This window comes from Sarcophilus harrisii, chromosome 2 (genome assembly GCF_902635505.1).
Source record: "Sarcophilus harrisii chromosome 2, mSarHar1.11, whole genome shotgun sequence".
Classification (NCBI taxonomy): domain Eukaryota; kingdom Metazoa; phylum Chordata; class Mammalia; order Dasyuromorphia; family Dasyuridae; genus Sarcophilus; species Sarcophilus harrisii.
In genome coordinates, this window is record NC_045427.1 from 88520356 (window position 1) to 88547280 (window position 26925).

The 26925-nt window shown below is 36.3% G+C and overlaps 1 protein-coding gene across 1 annotated transcript in view; it reads left to right on the top strand.

The window, feature by feature from the left end:
* The first annotated feature begins 313 nt into the window (after positions 1–313).
* MSH6 (mutS homolog 6) overlaps positions 314–26925 on the top strand; it is a 34481-nt gene continuing 7869 nt past the window's right edge. Inside the window, exons 1-3 of the mRNA XM_031950447.1 lie at positions 314–845; positions 21548–21747; positions 23844–24010. Coding sequence (XP_031806307.1) covers positions 469–845; positions 21548–21747; positions 23844–24010 — 744 coding nt within the window. The 5' untranslated portion in view covers positions 314–468. The remainder of the gene's footprint in view (positions 846–21547; positions 21748–23843; positions 24011–26925) is intronic.

Below are 26925 nucleotides of genomic sequence, written 5' to 3' on the forward strand. Positions count from 1 at the left end.
GTAGCTTTCTCAGAAAGGCGCGCGAGGAGGTCACTCCTCGTCCAACCCCTTCCCCAGGCATAGCCCGAATTTACAGCGAATTCGTCCCCCCTCACGTCTCTCTAGACTGCTGGGGAGGGAGCAGTGACTGCGGCTAGACGCTAGGTGGCGCCCGTCCCCTCGGTGCTTGCTTTTCCATCTCTTTGGCGAGGCGGAGCGAGCCGGGGCTCGAAGACGGAGGCTCCCGCACCAGCCCCCACTCTCTCTGATTGGTTGGACTATGGGTTTTTCCCCCCCGAGCGGAATCCGACTCCGCCTCCGTCCCTTCCCGCCCTTCCCCTCCCCCACGGCGCCCTCCCCGCTCCCACCCCCTCCTCACGTTTCCCGCCAGCCAGAGCGCGGTCGGCGGTTGGCCGCGGTGGGTCACTCGTCTGGCCCGACCGACCTAGAGAGAGTAGGTTGGAGGGGGTTCTATCCCCGCCGGCTGCCATGTCGCGACAGAGCACCCTATTCAGCTTCTTCCCCAAGAGCCCGGCGCTGTGCAGCAACAACAAGGCCGCCGCCATTGCTGCGGATGGAAGCGGCGCTGGGGCTGGAGCGGGGGCTTCGGGGATTGAGGGGGTGGGGCGGGCCGGAGTCTCCGGGGCCTCGTCGGCTTGCGGAGACGCGGCCCGGAGCGAAGAAGCCCGCCCGAGTCCTGACCCTGCTGCTGCCTCAGGCCCCGGCCCTCACGTCCCCAGCCCCCGCTCCAGCTCCGGGGTCGCCCCGCTGCCCCGAGAGATAAAACTGAATGGAGGGCCGCGCCGGCGACCGACTGGAGTGCCGACCCCGGCTCCAGCCCCAGCCGCGGCTGCTCCTCCAGCCAGGTATCCCGGGGAAGGGCCGTGAGCCCCCAGCGGGGGATGCAGGGTGGGGGTGGGGGGCTGCGGTAGCCCAAGGGGGAGATCCCCCCCCCCCCCGAGAAATTGACTAAAGGGGGCGTGGCGCTGGGGGAGGGGAAGGTGGCTTTTGGAGGGGGAGGATGCATATGTGAAAAGGAGGGGCGGTGCGAGCTGGTAAGCCTGGCACTGTGGGGGTGGGGAGCTAGCGAGCTCGCCGGGTAGATGGGGGGGAGGTGGGAGAGCACCTTCCGAGTCGTGGAGCTATCTGGGAGAAAGGGCAATTTAATGAAGCCGAAAGCTTGGGAGGCACGGCTTTGATTTTGAGTTTGCAAGAAAGAGGCCAGAATAGTTAAGATGTCGATGGAATGGGCGGATAAGGTAGGGTGCCTTCTAATGGGGAAAAGTTTTGGAGCGCACCAAACAATGCCTTGCCAATTCCTTGGAAAGAAGAAGGGCTGAGAGACCCAGAGATGAGACTGCAAGCAGAAGATAGTTATATCTTGGCCCAGAAAAACTTTTAGGGAGTATTTTGAACAAAGGAAGAGCTTTTAATGTAGTGTCACAGCCAGCAAACTAGGTGTATGGGGAGATGTTCTCTTTATTGCTACTATCCTTCTCCCTACTTGGAGTTCTTGGCTAAATTGATGAACCCCAGGATATCTTGGAGATGTTTCTATTATTGGAATGTTAAAGAGAAACCGAACACGTTCCATTTTTTAATAAGGCTAGCAATTGCCAATAAGTGGGGTCTGAGGCACCTTAGAATAAGGACCTCGTGGGTAGTTTACACAACTTTTTTTAGAGTCAGTAAAAAGACAAATTTCCTGATTGATGGGTGAAGAAGTTCCTAACAAGAACTTGTATCATTTTGCCACAATGTGAACTGACACATGGTTCTGGAGATATTTTGAGTAAAGGCAAGAATAGGGAGATTTTGATTGGAAATAGGCTAGAGACAAGTAACCTTTTTTTTAGGAATGGGAAAATGGAAAAGTGAACAGTTTTTGTGGCACACTCCCTCTGATTGTCAAGGCATTATAAAAGCTTATTGATTAATTAGGCTATTGACCACATCATTATCTTAGTTTAGCATCACATGGAAAGTTTGTAATTTTCTTGAGTCCGAATGAGTAATTAATACATTAAAAGGGGAACTTTGATTCCCACAGAAAAGGGAAGTCTTAAAAACCTAGGGATTTAAGCTCACAAAAGTGGGGAAGTTAAACTCTTAAGGAATTATTAATATAAGCTGTTGTTTGATGAGTCATAGCAGGCCTTGCCTACAAATCAAATCTGTATACAATTCCTAGTTGATTGAACATAACTCAAATCACATTTCACAGAGAGGAGAAACATATTACCTCTATGGAGTAAGAAGCAGTTGTTAGGAAAGCAGGGAGAGAGAAAACCTTGACTTTGTATTTTGTCTCTGTATTTATTATATTTGAGGATTTATTCTTTATTAAACAAAGTGGTGTTCTAGTCACTTCCAGCAGATCTTTTGTTATGTTATGTTAAAGTGATGGCATGAAGGTTCCAAGTCATTGATTAGCAGTCATACTTTTTCCGGGAGAAACCACTTTTGAAATCGTGCTTGTCAATTATGCTTCTGAATCTAGAACATCACCTTTTAAAAGGTGAAACAAATTTTGAGAGGAAGAATATTGATTAAATTAAAAGATTTAAGAAAAAAAAGAAATGACTGTATTTATATACTCTTCCTTTATATAAAGTTACTTTGCAGTCTTTAAAAAGTATTCCAGCTTTGATACAGTTGTGCAGCATCTTCTTGTAAGAGTGGATTTTTCAATGACCTCAACACACACACACACATATTCTCTCTCTGTCTCTCTCCCTCTCTCTCACTAATAGACAACATTCACTGCTAATAAGTTCCACCTCCATGTAAAAATGGTAGTCTATTTGTAGTCTTAATTTCTGTTCCCAGTTCTGATTTTGAATTGTTAGGGTATATTCATTACACTCTTTCACATAGTCTTTGTAGGATTGATCTTACCACTCTTCCCCACTTACTTGTCATTGTATGTGTCACCTGTGCTTGAAATCTATTCCTTTTCTGCCTCTTAGAATCCTTAGTTCACTTCTAGGATTATTAGCTCAAGCTCTGCCCCCTATAGGAAGCCTTTTTGACTCTATCCTAACTTTTCCTTCACTTCAGATTATTTTTATCATCCAATAAATAATAATAATGATAAAGGGTGATGATAATAAAAGGTATTTTCTGTTAAAGAAGTAGTTAAATAATTTTTTTTTTAGTCAAAGTAGTCTTTAGCCTTAGAGTGTTAGAGAAAGCACCAACTGATAACTGCTTAATGGATACCACAGTAATGTTTTTAGAGCTAAGAAAAGAGTGTTAATTTTGTGATCATTTCTCATGGATTCAGGAAACCAAATGAGGGGATTTCAGATTGAGTCCAGGTGGAACATGTTCCAGAACAAAAAATATATTACAGGTTGAACAGCTATAATTTCTATTATGCTTGGAGAGTGTAAAGCTTCCCATAATCCTTGATGATACATGGGACTAGCCTTAGTGCTCATCAGTAATGCTCAGCTTTAGAAGTACTATAGAAAAGGTTTAGAGTCTTGTTTTGGTACTCCTCACCAAAACATTTTGTTTTTCTTTGCCTTAGAATCCATTCTTCATTCCACAGGGTAACATTTCTCCTTTTCCCTTGGTATGTTTTTGTTATGTCTGACTCTTTGTGACTCTGTTTGGAGTTTTCTTGGAGTAGTTCATCATTTCTTTCTCCAGTTCATTTTATAGATGAGAAGACTGAGACAAATAGAGTTAAGTGCTTGCCTAGAATAATACAGCTATTACCTTTCTGAAACTATATTGGAACTTAGGAAGATGAATCTTTGTGCCTTAGGTCTGGTGCTATGCTACCTTACTGTCCTATTGTGTCTAGCTTTCCTTTGTGTGTATATTCAAACTTTAAGACCAGTACTCCCAACTGGGGAAAATTGCCGGCAGTCTTGAGGAGAATGGTGGATTGAGGTGGTGATAATAATAGCTAGAGAAAAACTTTCACACTAGATTATTTGAAGTTTTTATTGAAATGTCGCTTCTTTCCAGAAGGCTTTCCTAATTTCCCCATTTGTTATTCCTTCCTTCTTTCCCAACTTTGTTTATAGTTCTTATTTATCCGAGAACTTGTTTCTCTCCCCCCCCCTCATTGGAAGGCAGGGACTATGTCATTTTTTGTCTTTGTATCCTGAGTGACAAAATACAGTGCCTGAGACATAATAGCTGCTGAATGAGTGGTTCCCAGTGACTGATTCTCTAGTGGACTGTAGTTTGAAACTTGAAACCATTTGAAACCTCAAATTCTCTTAGACCAAAAATGTTCTCTACTTCTGTCTCTGGGCAGATTCATCCAGGGTTTGATATTATTTTGATTTTTATTAAACTTAATGTGTGATAAGGATGGTTGGGATCTTGTGTGATAAGTATCCGAAAACTAGAGCTGTGCCTCTGTGTAAGGGCCACAAGAAATGCCTTGGAGGTAGATGCAAGAATTGTTAACTTTTTTTGGTAGAGAAAGAGAAATTGAAAATTCAGAATTATGCCATGGTTTTGGACCCGAGGGAATTATGTAACCTCAAGTAAGTTTGCAGCAGTAAAGATGGGACTCTGTCTAGAAGTGTTTTTCATATACCTTTGAGCTTCTCCATTAGAAATATCAAATAGGCAGAGGGAGATGTGAAACTCAGAAGAAAGATGAGAAATGGGAAATAACTACGTAGAAATGGCATTTAGATCCATTGGAACTAATGAGGTTATCAAGTGAGAGAGTTGAGAGAGAAGAGATTGAGTAAGGGGGGGTAGAGAATGATGAATTTGCAATGGAGACTAGGAAGAAGCAATCAGGCTGATAAGAGAAACAAGAGAGAATAGGATATGAAACAGACAGAAGAGAATACCTTGGAGAAAACGATTGTCCTACTATGAAATGCTGCTTGACGTCCAAGGATGAAATCTGAGAAAAGGTCATTAGCTTTTGAAATTAAGAGATCATTGATAACTTTGAAGAAAGCCATTTCTGTATAATGTAGTTGGGAAGCTAGATTTCAAAGGATTGGAAAAGTAAGGAGAGAGGAAATGGTGGCAGAAAGTAATAGGTAATATTTTCCCCCTAAGAGTTTGACTTGTGAAGGGGAAGAGAGTTGGGGCAATAACTTGAGATGATGTCTAGTGAGTTTTTTTCAGCATAGGAGAAACTTGGGCCTGTTTGTAGGTGACAAAGAAGAAACTAGTAGAAAGGGAGAGATTGAATCATAGAAATAGTATTGCAGCTATAACTAGCTAGAGAAGATAGGATTTTGGATCAGACATTGAAGAAGAGAAAATGATCACCTCTACAGCGACTGGGAATGAAGGGGATAATGGTGAATGATGTTAAGAGGTTTTGAGATTTAGAGAAGAGGAGGAGAAGAGACCCAATAGTGAATGGTGTCAGTATTTTTTCAGTAAAGAGTGAGGTAAAGTCCTTAGGTGAGGCTTGAAAGGAAAGAATATGCTAAGAAGTACAAGAAGATTGATAATCCTTTTTTATGATAAAATTATGATATGATTAGATTACAAATTTTTAATAGACACAGTTGGTTATATGATACCTTTCAGTTCTCTTTATTCACATATAAGTAAGGGAGAGTTGGGTTTGGCAAAGTATAACCTTTGACAAGGCTAGGAAGCTAGAAATTTGACATGGCTGGCTATAAGGTTGAGATTGGGAAGGGAAGAAAGAGCAAGGGTGCCTGAGACTATATTTCAGATATTTTTTAAAAAAATTATTATATATTTTTAATTACAAAACATACATGGGTAAATTTTTTCAATATTGACCCTTGCAAAACCTTCTGTTACATATTTTCCCCTTTTCCCCCTCCCCCCCCCCATGGCAGGTAGTCCAATACATGTTAAATATGTTAAATTATATGTTAAATCCAATATATGTATACATATTTATACAGTTGTCTTGCTGTAGATCCGAAAAATCCGATCTAGAAAGAAAAAAGAAACCTGAGAAGGAAAACAAAAATGCAAGCAAACAATAACAGAAAGAGTGGATATGCTATGTTGTGGTCCACACTCTATTCCCATGGTCCTCTCTGGGTGTAGATGGTTCTCTTCATCACTGAACAATTGGAACTGGTTTGAATCATCTCATTGTGGAAGAGAGCCACATGGATTAGAATCAATCATCATATAATCTTGTTGCCATGTACAATGATCTCCTGGTTCTGCTCATTTCACTTAGATCAGTTCATGTAAGTCTCTCCAGGCCTCTCTGTATTTCAGAGATTCTTAATATGAGGCCCATAAATAAATTTCGGAGGGTCCTTGAACTTGGATCAGAAAAAGAATTATATCTTTATTGTCACTAACTCCTAAAATTAGAATTTCCTACAATTATTTTTTTTGGTTCATATTTTCTTTACTTCCTTGTAAAGTACTCTTTTGTTCTCTGCTGTCCATGTTTTTACTTTATTCTTTTTTCCCCCACCCCCAATCAGGCTATAGTTTTAAGAAAGGATTTATATATAAATATGTAGATATGTACATACACAACATATACATATTCCATCCTCTCACCTACACACCATATCTTTTCCTATCCCTGTTGATTCCTTGCTTTAATTTTGCTCCTTAACTTATTACTTAGCTTCCTCCTACCCATGAATCCCTTCTTTGTTTTCTTCCCACAGCCCTTGCTTCCTGTCTACCCATCCTTTCCCCCCGCCCCCCTTTATTTCTTTATATATTTTTGAGGGTTCTATGCCCTTTCATGGTATATATGTAGTGTTGCCTATTTAATGTGAGTAGGTTTTCAGAACTATGAATCCTCCCCCCTCTAATATATCTATTTTATTCTTCCTCTGTACCTCATTTGTATAACATGGTTACTATTTTTGCCTTAATTCTGCCCCAATCTTTCTTTTGAACTACCCTGTTGTTAACGTCAATTTTAAACATACTTTTTACATTTCCTATGCAAAAAGTCATAAACAGTTTGTCCACATTGAGTTCCTGGAAATCAATCTTTGATATTGGCTCTTACATGTTAAAGTTTCTATTACGTTCAGGTTTGGTTGATGGGAAGTACTGAAAATCTGCAATTTCATTGAATGTCCATTTTTTTCTCATTCAATATTATACATAGTTTTTCTGGACATGATATTTTTGGCCCCAGGCCTAGTTCCTTTGATTGTCAGTAGATAAGATTCTAAATATGATAAGATTGTGATCTTTTATTACAGCTGCTGCTAAGCCCTGTGTAGCACCAGTGTATTTGAAATGTTTTTTTTTCTTGTTTCTTGCAAAATTTTCTCTTTGATCTAGGAGTTTTGAAAGTTGGTGTAATAGTCCTAACGGGTTTTCCACAAAGGATCTCATTGAGGTGGTGATTGGTGGATTTTTTTCTGTTTCTACTTTCTCCTCATGTTCTATCACTCCAGGACAATTTTCTTGGATTATTTCTTGCATTACTGTGTCTATTTTTGGTCACAACTTTAAGGCAGTGCAAATATTCTTAGATTTTCTCTTCTTGATTTGTTCTCCAGATCTGTTGTTTTTCTTATATTTCACATTCGGTTCTATTATTTCATGCTTTATAATCTGGTTTTTTTTTTTTTTTTTTTTAATTTCTTGGATTCATAGCTTCCTCCTTGCCCAATTCTAATTCTCAAAGAGTTATTTGAGACTCTTGAGAGTCTTATCTTCTTTTCTAGTTGGTTAATTTTTTTCATAATCATCTTGTTTTTCTTGGATGGTTTTTATATTAAATTTTCCTATAAACTCTCTAGACTGGGAACCATTTCATATTACTCTTTGGGGTAGAGGCTTTTTTTTCCCCCCCAGTGTCCTCTGAAAATGAATCCCTGGTCTTCCCTGTTCCCATAGTAAGTTTTTATGGTGGGATTCCTTCTTTGCTGGTAAATTTTTTTTTTTTCCCTTAAGTAAGAGGTATTAGTATAAGCACTTCTAATCATGGGGTGGGGATGGTGTCTCAAGCTTCTCTTCAGCTGTCCCCTCTGACCTGGAACCTCAAATCAAGAGCTTCCTCTTCCAGCAAGGGTCCCTGTCGCATTGGCTCTGCACTCATCAGGTGCTGGTTCCTTCTTTCCCAGAGCTGAGTCTCAATAGCATAGCCCAGCCTGATGTCCCAATGAGCCCCAAGGTTCACTCAGTTTTCCCAGAATCAGACCTCGACTCCACAAATAGTCCAGGAGGTGATAGTTTCTGGGGTTCCTGCTGGGGTTCCAGCCACACCCGAGCTCTCCTGCAAATTTTTTTTTTTCTTTTAATTATTCTGAGAAGAGATCCATGGGCTTCACCAGACTACCTGAGAGTAGTGGAGGGGAAACAATAGTTGGAATGGGGTCAGGAGGACCTGCTTAGGTGTAGTGAAGGAGTAGATTATGCAATAAAAAGATTTGGGAACTGGGAGGTTAGGTATTTGAGCAACTATTAATCAACATGTATGTTGAAGTTCTTCAGTTATAAGGGCAAGAATTAAAGTGGAGGGGTGAACAGCCATCTGCTGAGCTTAATGAAAAAAGAACTCCATTTTAGAGTAGATAAACTGCTATTAGAGTTTGGATTGGGTGATAAATTTGGATAGAATGAACCTGAAGGAATATTTAGATTCTCTAAGATTGTTATCTTAGTCTAGAAAGGGAGGATGAAAGTACAACTGGTGAAAAGAGTGGACAGGAATCAAATGAGATCTGAGGAAATCCGCATCTCTGAATTTCATAAAATGAAAGGAAAGTTTGAGGGACTAGAATTCCAGAAGGCATAATAGGAGGGTGAGATTTTGGGAAAGTGTGGCTTGAGTGTAGTTAAGGATGTGAGGGGGAAAAAAGGTGGGATTTCATATATTAATAGAGCAAGTTATTCTAAACCCATCTAGGAAAACAAAGGCTATACCTCAGAGAGGAAAATACAAATGGATTTTATTGGAATCTAATAGATGGTTTATAATAAAATTTATCCTATTCATAAATTGACCTTCCTTTCTACTGAGTAGAGAGGAATGTAGGATTTTACTAACTGCTGTCTAAATTAAAAAATATTTTGAGTTTTAAAAACTTTATTGCTAATTTTAAAGTTAATCTTAATTTCCAAAGTACATTCCTTCAATATGCCTCATAAGAAAGAATAAGAATTTGGCACCACTAATCAACATCTGTAAACTGAATCTCATATATATTCATTGTTCCACTTTCATGTAGCTCCTCTTCCTCAGTAAAGACAGGAGGGAGATTTTCTTTTCTTTGAGGTTCAGGTTAATTATAGTAACTATGCTGTGTGCACTTGGCTTTTTTTTCCACTTGTTTTACAGTGTTATATAGTTCATGTTTTTCTGGGTCCTCATTTAAGCCCTTTCATGATTCCTTGAAGTTTTCATATTCTTCAAATCTTACTTTATAATAATTCATATTCTATTCCTTCAAGTACCATAATTGATTACCCATTTCCCAGTTGCTAGGCATCTATTTTGTGGTTACCCATTCTCTACTTTATAGACATCTATTTTGTTTCCAGTTACATATTACTACAAAAAAAGTTTTGATAAATATTTTTGTGTATATGGGGCCTTTATATTGGTGACCTCCTTGGATTATATATCTAGCATTATAGTCTCTGGGTCAAAGGAGATTGATCATTTTTAAGTATCATTTTAAAGTGCTTTCTAGAATATTTAGGTTGATCCTACAGCTTTTCTAGCAGCATAATAGTATGCTGAAGTCTGAAATTTAAGACAAAAAGCATATTTAATTTTTGCAATAATTTAATGTAATTAATTTTAATTAATAATTTAATTTTACAATATATCTTGACAAGTGTTTCTCCTTAGACTTGCTCTGGGTTTGTTATAAAAGAAAGATTGGGATAAAACAACAATTCACATTTTTGTAGTATTTTTGAACTCTTTGAAATAAGTAGTATAAGCTGTTTCATCCATTTTACAGAGAAGGAAGCACTTAAGAGGATACAGTTTTTTCAAATCAATTATGATTCATGGCTTCATGTTTAACAGTTTATAAGAAAGGGAAACAATGGAGTAGGGGAAAGTTGTTCTGATCTCATAGGACTTTTAGTGATATTTGATTTTAATAGAGTACATAAAAAAAGGGTCTCAGGGATCCCTTAATATGTGTTGGGGAACAGCTTGGAATCTTTAAAATTATGTTGTAATATGTCGATTGAAACACAACTTGCTCTCTTCTTTTCAGTTCTGGGTGCAGCTTCAGTTCCTCTACAAAGCCTAGAGACCAACCAGCAAAGCAGAGTAGTATCAGGAAGAACTATAAATTAACTGTCTTCTGCAACCATTCTGCCAGTTTAGAAAAAGTGCCAGACTTAAAGTTCTGATGGGGAAGTCAAGAAAAAAACCAGTGAGTCATTTTTTCAGCACAAGTTAACATAGAAACACAGATGTTTGTAGACACTGGTTGCAAAGTCTAATCAGAGATGTACCTTGCAGGATTCATGGGAACTGAAACAGGACTTGCCTGACATTGTGCAGGGAGAAGGAAGAGGTGGCAAAGGGTGGGAAAGAAGGATTAGACAGATTGTGTGTCAAGGTATAAGCAAGATGCAGCTTGCTGCTTGTATGTATTGTTTGGTTTTAAGAGCTGAGCAAGAATCCCAGCCCACAGTGAAATCTCCAGTAAAAATGACCAGACCTTCACAGAGGGAAGCCTACAGTTTCACCATATTGAATCTGTGGAGCCTTTACTCCGCCTGGCAATGGTTTAAGTCCATACATAGTCTCCCAGAGGGGCAAACTTGTGGTTGTTCTGGCCAGACCTCAATTCAAGGTAAGAACTTTGCAGGACAGAAGGACTTGGACTTTGCCCTGTTTTGTTGGCTTTGCTGTGTATGTTGACCCTAGCTTGGACTGTGCCTGAGATCCTAGAAACAATAGCAGGACTCAAGAGGACACAAAACAGAAACAAGTACAGCCCAAATATTGCCTCTAAAGTTCTCAGAGCCTGGCCATAACAAAAATTAGATCAGAAAGTAAGACTGGAAAAATGAGCAAGGAAAAAATAATAATAATAGTAATCTGACCATCAATAAATTGGCCAGTTCTTTTATGCTGGCAGGGATGCTCAAATCCAAAAAAAGAATGTCTCCAAAACATCTAGAAGCAAAGCCTCCCCCCCCCCCCAAAAAAAAAATATATAGAGAGAGAGAGTTTGAAAGAGTTTGAAAAAAGTTTAAATGATTTCATAAGTGAAATGAAACTGCTATATACAGAAAACCTCCCTTCCCTGCCAAAAAGAGTAGCTTAGCCACTAGAAGCTCCCATCCCTTTGTAAGAACAAGGAATAACTAAGAAATATTAGATCAGTAATATCAAGTAAGAGATTAGAGAAGATCCCAGAAAGTGAATGATTCTGATTACATAAAATTCTAAGTTTTTATATAAACGCAATTAAAATTAGGGAAGAAATGGGGAAAAGTGTAGCATGTTTCTCTAACAAATATTGTTTTTAATTAAACTATATGAGCAGCTGTTTGGCATAGTTGATAGGCTGCCAGCCCTGGAGTCAGGAGGATCTGAATTCAAATTCAGCCTTTAGACAGTTCCTAGCTTTGTGATGCTGGGCAAGTCATTTAAAAGCCTAATTATCTCTCCCCCCTCTCCCCCCAAAAATCTTTTTTTTGTTTTTTATTTTTTCCCAGTCAGTACAAGTTCGCCATCTTTTCTTCCCAATTGTCCCATCCCTTTGAAAAAGAAGAATATATCTTATTACTAAAATCTATAGTCATGAAAAAGATTACCAATTTGTTGAAAAAAAATGTTGCAGTATTCATTCTTGAGACTTACCACTATCAGATTGTGTGTAGCATGTTTCATGGCATTGTGGCTGGTTATTGTGGTGATTGATTATGCCGTTGTTATAAGTCATTGTAGTTAACACTGACTTTCAGTTCATACAAGTCTACCTAGATTCTATCCAGTAGCACAATGGTATACTTTTATAGTAACATACCGTTTTTAGTTATTCCCTCATTAATGGGTAGGTGCCATTTATTTGCCATTGAGGAAAAGAATTGTTAAAGAAGTTATTACTATTTATATTAATAACTAATTATAAATTTGTGATCCAGACTTCTCTATTTTTTTCTCTTTAAGGCCCAGCTCTTGTTAAAGTCAATCCTTGAAGGACATTATTGATTGAGATTGCTTCTAGAGAATTTCTGTTTATAGAGTATAAACAAAATCCTTTAGGGTATAAGCCCTTAACCCTAAGTGAAGGAATCCCTGTTTTTCATCCTCTCCATTATGAGTTTATCGTGACCCAGCTCATGAAGGAGCAAACAACAGCCAGAGAGAGAGGTCCTCTTCCCCAAATTGCTGGATGTGAATCTCATGATGAATCATGTTCTTAGCAGGAGAAGCTGAAGACTTTAAGCCCACCTCTTCATTAAATGTCCACCAATCAAGACTAATTTTCACTTGTCAAGGGAACACCCTTTCAGAGAAGTATATAAGGTGATTTAACAGATCTCCCTTGGCATCTTATTACTGAGAGAAAATAATGATCATCAATTTATTAATTGCCGGCTAGCCCAATTAATAAATTGATTATTAATTACCTGGAAACTATATTTCCTGGGGTTTTCATTCGTTTCAACTACTTTGAATATTTTGGTACAAATGAGTCCTTTCACTAGATCAGAAAGCATATATAAAGTTTAGTAACTATTATGAGGCATAGTTGTAATATCTTTCCAAAATGACCCGGTCCAGTTAATCTCACCGATACTGCTTTACTGCTTACATTTTCCCACAGTCCCTCTAGCATATTCCTTGTTTTGGTCAACTTTGGTGGTTTTGTTGGTATAAATTGCAATAAGTTGTTTTAATTTGCTCTTCTCTAATTAGTAATTTAGAACATTATTTAATATAGCTATTAAATGACTTGTAAGTTCTTTTGACAATAGCTTGTTCATTTATCCTTTGATCAAATCAACTGGGGAAATGGCTTTTGATCTCGTAAATCTGAATCAGTTCCCTATATAGAAAATGCTGTACAAATAAAACCAATGTAGCTAAGATTAAAAGGAAAGCAGAAAATTGGAATAAGTGTCTTGAATATGTAGAGAACTTTGGCAAATTTATAAGAATATAAGTCATTCTCCAGTTGATACATGATCAGAGGATGTGAACAGGCAGTTGTTGGAGGAAAAACACAAAGCTATTTATAGTCATATAAAAAATGCTCCAAATCTGTGTTGATTAGAGAATTGCAAAATAAAATTAGAGATAGTATCTCACACTTATCAAATTGGCTAAAATGATAGAAGGGCAAAATGACAGCTGTTGAATATATATATGTGTGTATATGTACACACACATGTATGTGTATATAGGTAACAAATTATTTTCATATGACAGAATTTAATTATGTTGTATTTAGTAAAATTACATGTTGAAATATATGTGAATGCTATCTGTAGTCCAGATGTCCCCTTTTATAGATGAAGAAATTGGAAAGCAGTTTGACTTATATCAATGAATGACTCCTTGTGACTTTTAGGATCAAATAGAAAAACGCATTATTTGATATTTGAATCATTATAAAAACATCTCCCCTTTAACCATTTTAAAGTCTTACATTTTAATTCTTTCTATATTCCCCAATTTACATCTGCAGTCCAGCTACACTAGCTTTCTTGCTGTTCCTCGAACAAGACAGTCCATCTCTAGAACCTGGGTATTTTCACTAGCTATTTACTTGTGCCTGGAATGCTTATCCTTCATCTGACTTACTGGCTTCCTTCAAGTCCTAGCTAAAATCTTGTGGAAAAACAGGAAACCTTTCTTGATCCCTCTTAACTCTAATGTCTTCCTTTTTTGTTCATTATTTCTTATTTAGCCTCTATATAACTTGTTTGTCCATAATTATTTACATGTTTCCCCCATGTGGTGATGAAAAATTGACTTGGATTGAGGCAATATTTGAGCAAATTGATTTGTTAGCAAGATCTAGCAGTTGTGTGACATCAGGTCCAAGACTTTAGTAAGTACAAGGATACCATTTGTCAATTAACAAGGCATTCTGAGCAAATATAATAAAGATGACAATACTACCTAAACTAATCTATTTATTTAGCGCTATACCAACCAGACTCCCCAAAAACTATTTTGATGACCTAGAAAAAATAACAACAAAGTTCATATGGAAAAACAAAAGGTCAAGAGTTTCAAGGGAATTAATGAAAAAAAAATCAAATGAAGGTGGCCTAGCTGTAACATCTAAAATTATAAGGCAGCAGTTACTAAAACTATCTGGTATTGGCTAAGAAATAGACTAGTTGATCAATGGAATAGGTTAGGTTCAAAGGACAAAGCAGCCAATAACTAGTTATCTAGTGTTCGACAAACCCAAAGACCCCAGTTTTTGGGATAAGAACTGTCTATTTGACAAAAATTGCTGGGAAAATTGGAAATTAGTATGGCAGAAACTAGGCATTGACCCACACTTAACACCGTACACCAAGATAAGGTCAAAATGGGTTCATGACCCAGGCATAAAGAATGAGATTGTAAATAAATTGGAAGAGCATAGGATAGTTTACCTCTCAGACCTGTGGAAGAGGAAGGAATTTATGACCAAAGAAGAATTAGAGATCATTATTGATCACAAAATAGAAAATTTTGATTATATCAAATTGAAAAGTTTTTGCTCAAACAAAACTAATGCAGACAAGATTAGAAGGGAAGCGATAAACTGGGAAAACATCTTCACAGTTAAAGGTTCTGATAAAGGCCTCATTTCCAAAATATATAGAGAATTGACTCTATAAGAAACCAAGCCATTCTCCAATTGATAAATGGTCAAAGGATATGAACAGACAATTCTCAGATGAAGAAATTAAAACTTTCTAGCCATATGAAAAGATGTTCCAAGTCATTATTCATCAGAGAAATGCACATTAAGACAACTCTGAGATACCACTACATACCTCTCAGATCGGCTAAGATGACAGGAAAAGATAATGCAGAATGTTGGAGGGGATGTGGGAAAACAGGGACACTGATACATTGTTGGTGGAATTGTGAACATATCCAGCCATTCTGGAGAGTAGTTTGGAACTATGCTCAAAAAGTTATCAAACTGTGCATACCCTTTGATCCAGCAGTGTCTCTACTGGACTTATAGCCCAAGGAGATACTAAAGAAGGAAAAGGGACCTGTATGTATAAGAATGTTTGTGGCAGCCCTGTTTGTAGTGGCCAGAAGCTGGAAAATGAATGGATGCCCATCAATTGGAGAATAGTTGAATAAATTGTGATACATGAATCTTAAGGAATATTATTGGTTCTGTAAGAAATGACCAGCAGGATGAATACAGAGAGGCCTGGAGAGACTTGCACGAACTGATGCTAAGTGAAATGAGCAGAACCAGGAGATCATTATATACCTCAACAACAATACTGTATGAGGATATATTCTGATGGAAGTGGATATCTTCGACAAAGAGAAGATCTAACTCAGTTTCAGTTGATCAAGGATGGACAGAAGCAGCTACACCCAAAGAAAGAACACTAGGAAATGAATGTAAACTGTTTGCATTTTGGTTTTTCCTCCGGGGTTATTTATACCTTCTGAATCCAATTCTCCCTGAGCAACAAGAGAACTGTTCGATTCTGCACACATATATTGTATTAGGATATACTATGGTATATTTAACATGTATAGGACTGCTTGCCATCTGGGGGAGGGGGTGGAGGGAGGGAGGGGAAAAATCGGAACAGAAGTGAGTGCAAGGGAAAATGTTGTAAAAAATTACCCTGGCATGGGTTCTGGCAATAAAAAGTTATTTTAAAAAATTAATAAGGCATTCTTATGGTAAGTAGCAAAAATCAGTTAATTTATACAATCTTGAATAACATAGGCCTTTTCCCTTCTGATTGGATAAGAGTTTTATAAATCTTGTGGTTATTACAAAAATGCCCTGGACATTCTGTTGTTTTTACAAGAATATCTCAAAATGTAAAGAACATTTTGTGGTCAGCACACATTTCCCAAACTCCCAGAATCATATCTTAATTCCCCATAAATCATATGAGTTGATATCAAAGTAGATCCTAGCTTGGAGGATAATCATAATGAAGGAAATCGAAACAAAATGGAGTTTATAATTCTTGACTCTAACCTTAAATACCTCATATTCTGATTCTTTTTCTTTCTTTCTTTCTTTTTTTAATAGCTTTTTATTTACAAGTTATATGCATGGGTAATTTTACGGCATTGACAATCGCCAAACCTTTTGTTCCAGTTTTTCCCCTCTTTCCCCACATCCTCTCCCCCAGATGGCAGGTTGACCAATTCATGTTAAATATGTTAAAGCATAAATTAAATACAATATGAGTATACATGTCCAAACAGTTATTTTGTTGTACAAAAAGAATCAGACTTTGAAATAGTGTACAATTAGCCTGTGTGAAGAAAATCAAAAATGCAGGCAGACAAAACTAGAGAGATTGGGAATTTTATGTAGTGGTTCATAGTCATTTCCCAGAGTTCTTTTGCTGGGTGTAGCTGGTTCAGTTCATTACTGCTCTATTGGAACTGATTTGGTTCATCTCATTGCTGAGGATGGCCAGGTCCATCAGAATTGATCAGCATGTAGTATTGTTGCTGAAGTATATAATGATCTAGCCCCGCTCATTTCACTTGGCATCAGTTCATGTAGGTCTCTCCAGGCCTTTCTGAAATCATTCTGCTGGTCATTTCTTAACGAGCAATAATTAATTTCTTAATGAGCAATAATATTCCATAATATTTATATACCACAATTTATTCAGCCATTCTCTAATTGATGGACATCCACTCAGTTTCCAGTTTCTAGCCACTACAAAGAGCTTCCACAAACATTGTTATACATACAGGTCCCTTTTCCTTCTTTAGTATCTCCTTGGGCTATAAGCCCAGTAGAGACACTGCTGGATCAAAGGGTATGCACAGTTTGATAACTTTTTGGACATAGTTCCATATTGCTCTCCAGAATGGTTGGATGTATTCACAGTTCCACCAACAATGTATCAGTGTCCCTGTTTTCCCACATCCCCTCCAACATTCCTCATTATCTTTCCCTGTCATTCTAGTGAATCTGACAGGTGTGTAGTGGTATCTCAGAGTTGTCTTAATTTGCATTTCTCTGATGAATAATGACTTGGAGCATCTTTTCATATGGCTAGAAATGGTTTCAATTTCTTCATCTGAGAATTGTCTGTTCATATCCTTTGACCATTTATCAATTGGAGAATGGCTTGATTTCTTATAAATGAGAGTCAATTCTCTATATCGTTTGGAAATGAGTCCTTTATCAGAACTTTTGACTGTAAAAATGTTTTCCCAGTTTATTGCTTCCCTTCTAATCTTATCTGTATTAGTTTGTTTGTACAAAACTTTTGTACAAACTTTTTGTACAAAAACTTTTCAATTTGATATAATCAAAATTTTCTATTTTGTGATCAATAATGATCTCTAGTTCTTTGGTCATAAATTCCTTCCTCTTCCACAGGTCTGAGAGTTAAACATCCTATGCCCTTCCAATTTATTTACAATCTCATTCTTTATGCCTGGGTCATGAACCCATTTTGACCTTATCTTGGTGTACGGTGTTAAGTATGAGTCAATTCCTAGTTTCTGCCATACTAATTATCAATTTTCCCAGCAATTTTTGTCAGAGAGTTCTTATCCCAAAAACTGGGGTCTTTGGGTTTGTCGAACACTAGATAATTAAAGTTATTGGCTGCTTTGTCCTTTGAACCTAACCTATTCCATTGATCAACTAGGCTATTTCTTAGCCAATACCAGATGGTTTTAGTAACTGCTGCTTTATAATATAATTTTAGATCTGGTACAGGTAGGCCACCTTCATTTGATTTTTTTTTTTTTTTTTTATGAATTCCTTTGAAATTCTTGACCTTTTGTTTTTCCATATGAACTTTGTTGTTATTTTTTCTAGGTCATCAAAATAGTTTTTGAGGAGTCTGGTTGGTTTAGCGCTAAATAAATAGATTAGGTAGTATTATCATTTGCTCGCCCTATCCAAGAGCTTTAATATTTTTCCAATTGGTTAGATCATACTTAATTTGTGTGGAAAGTGTTTTGTAGTTTTGCTCATAAAGTTTCTGATTTTCCCTTGGCCGATAGATTCGTAAATATTTTATATTATCAGTAGTTACTTTAAGTGGAATTTCTCTTTGTAACTCTTAACTGTTGAATTTTGTTAGTGATATATAAGAATGCTGATGACTTATGTGGGTTTATTTTGTATCCTGCAACTTTGCTAAAGGTGTGGATTTTCAGCCAACTTTTCAGTAGAATCTCTGGGGTTCTCTAAGTATACCATCATATTCAGCAAAGAGTGATAATTTGGTTTCCTCATTGCCTACTATAATTACTTTCACCTCTTTCTCAACTCTTATTGCCAAAGCTAGCATTTCTAATACAATATTGAATAGTAATGGTGATAGTGGGCAACCTTGTTCAACTCCTAATCTTATTGGGAATGGTTGCAAGTTTTCCCATTACATATGATGCTTACTAATGGTTTTAAATAGATGCTACTGATTACTTTCAGGAAAAGTCCATTTATTCCTATACTCTCAAGTGTTTTTAGTAGGAATGGATGTTGGATTTTATCAAATGCTTTTCTGCATCTATTGAGATGATCATATGGTTTTTGTTAATTTGGTTATTAACATGGCCAATTATATTGATAGTTTTCCTAATATTGAACCAGCCCTGCATTCCTGGTATAAATCCTACTTGATCATTGTGTATTATCCTGGGGATGATTCATTAGGGAGATTGGTCTATAATTTTTCTGTTTTCACCTACCTGGTTTAGATATCAGTACCATGTCTGTGTCATAAAAGGAAATTGGTAGGACTCCTTCGTTACCTATTTTTTCAAATAGTTTATATAGTATTGGGGCTAATTGTTCTTTAAATGTTTGGTAGAATTCACATGTAAATTCATCTGGTCCTGGGGATTTTTTTTTTAGGGAGTTGATTAATAGCTTGTTCTATTTCTTTTTTTGAAATGGGACTATTTAAGCAATTTACTTCCTCTGTTAATCTGGGAAGTCTATATTTTTGGAGGTAGTCATCCATTTCACTTAGGTTCTCAAATTTATTGGCATAAAGTTGGGCAAAGTAACTCATTATTTCTCTAATTTCCTCTTCATTGGTGGAAAGTTCTCCCTTTTCATTTTTAAGACTACTAATTTGATTTTCCTCTTTCCTTTTTCTAATCAGATTTATCATAGATTTATCAATTTTATTGTTTTTTTTTTCATAAAACCAACTCTTAGTTTTATTTATTAGTTCGATAGTTTTTTACTTTCAACATTATTAATTTCTTCTTTTAATTTTAGAATTTCAAGTTTAGTAATTGATTGGGGTTTTTTAATTTGGTCTTTTTCTAGTTTTTTAAGTTGCAAGCCCAATTCATTGATCTTCTCTTTCTCTATTTTATTCAAGTAAACTTCTAAGGATATAAAATTTCCCCTTATTGCCACTTTGACTGCATCCCACAAATTTTGGTATGATGTTTCATCGTTGTCATTATCTTGAGTGAAATTATTAATTTTGTCTATAATTTGCTGTTTCACCCAATCATTCTTTAAGATGAGATTATTTAGTAATTTAGTAATTAGTTACTTTTTGGTCTATTTGCCCCTAACTTTTTGTTGAATGTAGTTTTTATTGCATCGTGATCTGAAAAGAAAGCATTTACTATTTCTGCCTTCCTGCATTTAATTTTGAGGTCTTTATGTCCTAAGATATGGTCAGTTTTTGTGTAGGTTCCATGAACTGCTGAGAAGAAAGTAAACTCCTTTCTGTCACCATTCATTTTTCTCCAAAGATCTATTATACCTAATTTTTCTAATATTCTATTTACCTCTTTAATTTCTTTCTTATTTGTTTTGTGGTTTGATTTATCTAATTCTGAGAGTGCAAGATTGAGATCTCCCACTATTATAGTTTTGCTGTCTATTTCTTCTTACAGCTCTCTTTACTTCTCCTTATTCTTACTCTGATTCTAACCTCTTAATCCTAACCAGAGACTTGCATTTTTCTTTGAATTCCTACATTTTAACAGTGCCTGAGACAGCAAGTGCTCATAAATGGTTTATTGGCTGATGAGGCTAGGCTCTGAGCGTGGCTACTCTATTTTAGTTATTTGGTGATAACTTTTCTCATATTTATTGTTATTAATGAAGGTAAACACAAAAATCTAGGATAGTTGAGTACTTTGTTTGCATTTTAATAGGATTTTTGAAAATTTCCTCTTCAGTTTTATTGTGCTATTCCTTCTGGATCATTTGATTAAATAATCTTACCTAGCTAAAATCTGACATTTCTCAGATAAATAGCTGAAGGGAAATTTGAACTAAACAAAATTATTTAGCTAATTTTGGAAGGATCCTTTTGGCTCCGAATTGCTTATTATCTTTGTGAAGTGTAATCAGTCCATTGTGAAACCCTCTCCATGTAATTCAATCTGTAATTTGACTTAGTTTACCTGTAGAGTCTCTTTAACTAGGTTTATTTTCTAAGATGATAAATGAAACTGGATATATGAGGTTATGATTGATTGTTCAACTTTTGTGGCCCAAGAGAATGTATAAGACTGTTCTATATCAAAAATTATTCCTATATCTCTGTAATTTTTGTCTACAAAAAAAACTTATTACTTCTAGTCTTTGTTCAGGATTATTTTTTCTACCTCTTAAAACCTTTATGGTTTCTACTTTGTGGTAGAATTATTTGGCAGCAGTAAAGGGGGGAAGGGTAGTGTAATAATATTTTAACCTGCTGTTAAATGCCTAGAAATTATCTAACTCTAAACTGTAGGTTATACTCATCTCAAAACTTGCAGAGAAGCCAGAGCGCTTGTTTTGGGTCCATTCAAAATTGGGTCTGTTTTAGGTAATATCCAAAAAATTTGTGGTTTTGGTTCTCCAGTAGTTTGTATTTTGACTTTATCCTTATTTTATTGATATTTATACTTGCTGATAAATATTAACGATATTACCTGTATAACCTACCATATGTATTTCCTCCCCAATAACATTTTTTGTTTTTATAAAAAACTTGCTTTCTTAATTTTGAAATAGTCCGCATTCATGATTAGCAAGACTTCATCATTTCCACGTAACTAGTTTCTGGTACCAACCATGGCCTTGATATTAGGGACTGCTTGTGCTTAAGCATTCAGTTCAGAATTTGAGTTCACAAAATATTTCAGTGTGTTTTCTTTTATCATCATCATTATTATTATTACTGAGGCAATTGGGGTTAAGTAACTTGCCCAGGGTCACACAGTCAGGAAGTGTCTGAGATCAGATTTGAACTCAGGTCCTCCTGACTTCAGGAGTGGTGCTCTATCCACTTATAAAGCTTAAATTTACTAGTTAGGGAGACCATTGTGGTATTTGCTATTCAAAAACAAAGAATGTTTTTTCCTTTAGTGGTATTTTCTCATTCATCTTTTTTATTACTGAACTGTTAACTTTGAAGGACTTTTGAAACAACTTGCACAAAAGCATTAAGATAAACTGCCTTTAAATGTAATTTATCCAAATGTTAATTAGCTATCTTCTTTTGATAACAGCTCTTGTGACTTCTCTCCTGGTGATTTGGTTTGGGCCAAGATGGAAGGTTACCCCTGGTGGCCTTGCCTTGTGTATAATCATCCCACTGAAGGAACATTCATCAGAGAAAGGGGAAAAACTTTCCGTGTTCATGTACAATTTTTTGATGACAATCCAGTGAGGGGCTGGGTTAACAAAAGGCTTGTAAAGCCCTATACAGGTAAGAGATTGTTTCTTTTAGTAGGAATTGAGCACTTTTTTACCTTTTAAAAAAAGTATACATGTTTACATGTGTAATACATAATAGATTTGTAATTTCATGTGCAATTAACTTTTTATTATACTGTTACAGAAATGCTTGTTTTATTCTATAAATTAAGAAGAAAACTCTTTTTAAAAAGTCATACTGTGAATGTAGCTTATTTTCAGTTCATCTAAATTGTAGGAATGTCCTTTGTAGTATCACTAAAGATGTTGGTATGACAACGTGAAATTGAGGATCATAGATGTGAAACTGGAAGGAATCTTAGAGATCATCTATTCCCACCCCTCTCATTTTATAAGATAGGGAATTGAGGCCTAGAAAGTTAAAGTGATGGGTATAGTCGCATGGATGGTACCTGCCAGAGCTAGAATTTGAACTCCAAGACTTCAGATTTCCAAATCTGGCCCTTTTCTCACTCTGTCTTTGATCAGAGCTTTTGTGTTAAATAGTAGGATTTCTGTTTGCTTTTAATCTTTTGCAGTTGGATAATATTTGTTGTTTTTCCTAAAAGAAAAGAGGTTGTAAATTTCCCAATAGACTTCAATGCTCTAATAAGATTAAGAAAAGGGAAGGGAGGGAGGGAGAGGGGAGAGAAATGATTTGGTTAAAAAAAGGAAGACTAAAAAGTGTTCAATTTGTCCTGTTGAACTTGTTTTTAGTTTGGATTAGGGACTGCTTGTGCTTAGGCATTCAGTTCAGAAATAAATGTATTTAAAGAGTCCTTGGCTGAGAACTGTTGCGATAACAGCATTACCAATTGCTAGATGACTTCCAATAACTACATACTAGTTGTACACAGAGTAAATGGGAATTGATTTTAAGTAAACTTTAGCAGCTGGGGACCAGGAAAAGTCTCCTGCATGTGGTGGAATTTTGAGTTTGTGAAACTTAAAGCTGAGGTAAGCATGGGGCGGGCAGATAGTGTTATAATAAGTAGCAACAAAAGTAGGCCTGTAGGGGTAGTTAGGTGGCACAGTATTGGCTCTGGAATCAGGAGGACCTGAGTTCACATGAGGCCTCAGACACTTGACACTTGCTAGTTGTGTGACCTGGGCAAGTCATTTAGGTCTGATTACCTTGCACATACCCCCTCCCCCTTCCCAACCCCTCCAAAAAAAAAATGTAGACTAGTATAAATAAAATATAGAGTTAGTACAGGAGGAAGTGAAGTGTAAGAAGAGTGGAAAGGTAGGAAGGCACCACATTCTGAAGAACGAACTTTAAATGTCACATAGAAGCTTTTACATTTGATCTTGGATGCACTAGGGAGTCACTGGAATTTATGGAGCAGATGGCTGACATGGGTAGATCTACAATTTGGGAAAATCATTTTGACAGCTGAGTGGAGATGGATGGATTGGAATAGGGAGTCATGAGGCAAGTTTACTAGTCAGGACCTTATAAATTGTCAATCTCGACTTGAATGAGGGCGATAGTTATGAAAAGATATAAATGACATGATTTGGCAATGAGAATTTTGGATTGGATATGTGGATGTGGATATGTGAATGAGAGATCCAAGATGATGACACAGGTTATAAGCTTGATTGATTTGGGAGCATGGTACCACTTCATAGTACTTGCTTAATTTGTTTTTTTATAATTTAAATTTTCTGGATTTATGTAACTATAGTAGCATAGTACTTCTTATAATAGATGTCAGTTTAAAATATCTTTAAATTTATTGTACTAGTAAATTGGAGTTAAATCATTCATTTTAGGAGTAGCATCTTCATTTACAGTACCTAACTTATAAGAAAAGATTCAAAGTAAAGTTTAATAATTCAGGAAAGTAACTTCATAAATATATTTCCTTTCCTTTTCATTTGGATTTGGATTTGTACACTGGGTCTGATGCAACTTGACATTTTAAAAAAAAATTTTTTTTAAACAGATTTTCTTGAAATTTTTACTTTTGCAAAAGATATGTAAAGTTACTTGGATGATTTACAAGTAAATTTTGCTATTTTAAGTATCTCTTCATTTGCTAAGTAAAGTTTGTTCTTAGTCATTCGTCATCAATTCTTATTAGTAAATTTTTTCCTTTCCAGGTTCAAAATGTAAGGAAGCCCAGAAAGGAGGTCCTTTTTATACTGCAAAGCCTGAAATACTCAGAGCAATGCAACTGGCAGATGATGCCATAAGTATAGAGAAGAATAAGCGGCTTGAATTAGCAGTATGTGATGAGCCTTCAGATCCAGATGAGGAGGAGATGGAGGTAGTAATACTAATTTTGCAACTGTTTGAGTAGTGTTTGTTCTGATAGATGAGAAAATAGAATATTATCTTTAAATAACTTAGGGGTAAGTATATCTCTAGATATATTATGTTTGTGTGTACATAGGTACATAACATAACACTTCTAGTTGCCAAAATATATGCAATAATATAGCAACATGAACTTGGAGCATGTACAGAGTGTGAATTCCTGCCCTTTTAAGCTATAAATTAGCCACTCTTGTGGCCTAAGATCTTAAGCCATCTATCATATTTGTCAGTGTACTGGGATAAAGTGCTATTTTTTGGGAAGGATTTCTGAGTATATGTTAATAGGTTGTGTTAGCATGAGAGAGGTTTTAATTCCTAGTATTAAATATCCAATATTCAAGAATATTTTCAACTTTTTACATCTTGACAGTCAAGACATGATTTCCCATGTGCCTTCTCAATGGGGGAGGAAAAGTCTAGAATTCAAAATTTTTAAAAACATGTTAAAATGGTTTTAACATGGAACTGGGGGGAAAAATACTAAATAATTTTTTTTTTTTTAATTACTCATTGCAAATTCCCTGCACCAGAATACAGTTCTATATCACATAGTGCACGTTGCTCAAACTTCCTTGCAGTAGAAACTCCGATTTTAAAAAGTCACAGTCATTGAATATTACTATTGGAGAGATCTTTTTGAGTTGGCTAATTTAAATTGTGTAATGGAAAGCAGAATGTCTGGTTTCAAAGGATTTGAGTTCAAATCCTGCCTCCCATACTTGGGCAATTCACGTAACTACTTTGGGCCTCATCTCCCTCATCTATAAAATGCAGGGTTGGACTGGAAGCAATCTGACATTTGTCTTGATCCAATTTTTGATCCAGTAGCATTTTACTGATGAACAAACTGAGACATAGATCACATAACAAGTGAACTTCCCTTTGGAAACAAATTTGCAGATGTCCTTAAACTACACATCAGGGAGTAGTTTATAAGGTCAGACTAAGCTGGGTTCCAAGCTCAAGCCCATTTCTTAGGATTTCCCTCTTTGTTCCTAGGAACCTGGGGTATCCTTGAGCCAAAGGCTTAAAGATTTGAAGGCATACCTGGCACTTCATTTTCCCCTTTAGATTGGAGAAGGGAGCATGGTAAAGTGGGCTTAGGATCAGTACCTGCTTACTGCTTTTTGTGACCTTGGACAAATCCTTTAACATCTCTGAGTCTTCAATTGTAAAAGGAGCAGTTAGACTAGGTGCCTTTAAGGTGCCTTAAGGTCTCTTCTCTAAATTTATGATTAGTCAGTAAGCACTTATTAAGTGGTTGCTAAGCTAGGTTCTGGGGGGAAAAGGATAAAAACTAAATAATCCCTGCCTTCAAGAAGCATATCTTTTATTGGGGACAAAGTATGTACATTTACATATACAAAATAAATGGGCACTAATAACTGAAGGGATTAGGAAAGGCTTTGTGGAGAAAGTGAGGGAGCTGGTTGTGAGGAATTACTAGGAATTTTAAGAATAAAGTTCATTTTAATTATGGGGGCAGTTTTTATTGATGAAATTGTTCATTTGAATTAACAGCCCACTAATCATTTATGATCAAAAGATGTTAAGTAAATTAAAAAAAAAAGTTAATTTATTTGAAATGGATATTTTTTGGTTTTCTTTAATATAGGACCTTTGATTTCATCACCGTAAGGAACTCCAAATGAGGAAATCTCTCTTATTATATACATAGAGAATTGATCTGCATCTTACAGTTTTAGAGAATTTCTTGGGGACATTAAAGAATCATGTGACATTTCCAGACTCACTTAGCAAATGTGTAATGGAGGGAAGGACTTGGAAGCATAGGTCTTCTTGATTCAATTGCTGGCTCTGTGTGTGCTAGTTGTACACAGAGTAAATGGGAATTGATTTTAAGTAAACTTTAGCAGCTAACTAAGCTTTAGCAGAAACTAAGATTGCCTCTCATTTAAAGTATAAAGAATAATGAATTTACTAATTATCATTCTTTAAAATTCCTAAATGTATTGATGTACTGACATTAAAAAATTGACTTAATCTTCATTTTACTTATGGTAAGAGTGGGAAGGAGTGATTACACAAATTTTTATAAAAAGTAATTTCAATTTTTTTGTGGGGAGGAATGGTATGGGGGGGTGAAGTTTTTATTTAATTTTGGGAATTAATAACAAAATACAAACTATTAGCATTTTAGAGCTTTAGAAGTAAGTTTTCAATCATGGTTTGTAAAAATTCTCAAGAGTTGATGAATTTAAAATGGTTTCTCTTTTTTTTTGTGTTGTTTTCCTCCCTCTCCCAGTTCTCTCCTTGTTCTTGTTCTCTGCCTCATAAACTGCTGAGGGTAGTTATTGTCCACTTACAGTATTGGCCTGGTCTAGGACTTGATATTTTAATTTTAACTCCTTCATTTTATGTATTGAAAAGAAATATGGCAAAGTGGTTGCATGTTAATGTGAGAACTTGGGGTAGAGGTCTTTCATTCAGGATATCATGATACTATTGAATTACATTCCTACCTTGTCCCTTCTTTTTATATGTGAGAAAACTGAGTTGTACAGAGTAAAAGACTTACCCAAGTTTGCTTTAGCTATTTAATCACAAAATTAGGGCTTGAAATCAGGCTTCTTGACTCTGTTGTCTGCTATATATACACCACATAGCTGTGTATATTGTGTTATCTAATGTAGTTGATAAGTCTTAAGGGGCAGAGGCTATCCTGCTATAAGTATCATAATTTTAAAACATTTAAATTAAAAAAAAAAAACCAGGAACAAATACATATGTAAATTCTTTGTTAAGGTCAGTTGAAGAAATAAGAGAGGAAGGATAAAAGAAAATTGACAACAGATAACCTTAAATACATATGCATGGTGGGGAATGGTGGAGAGAGACATTCCA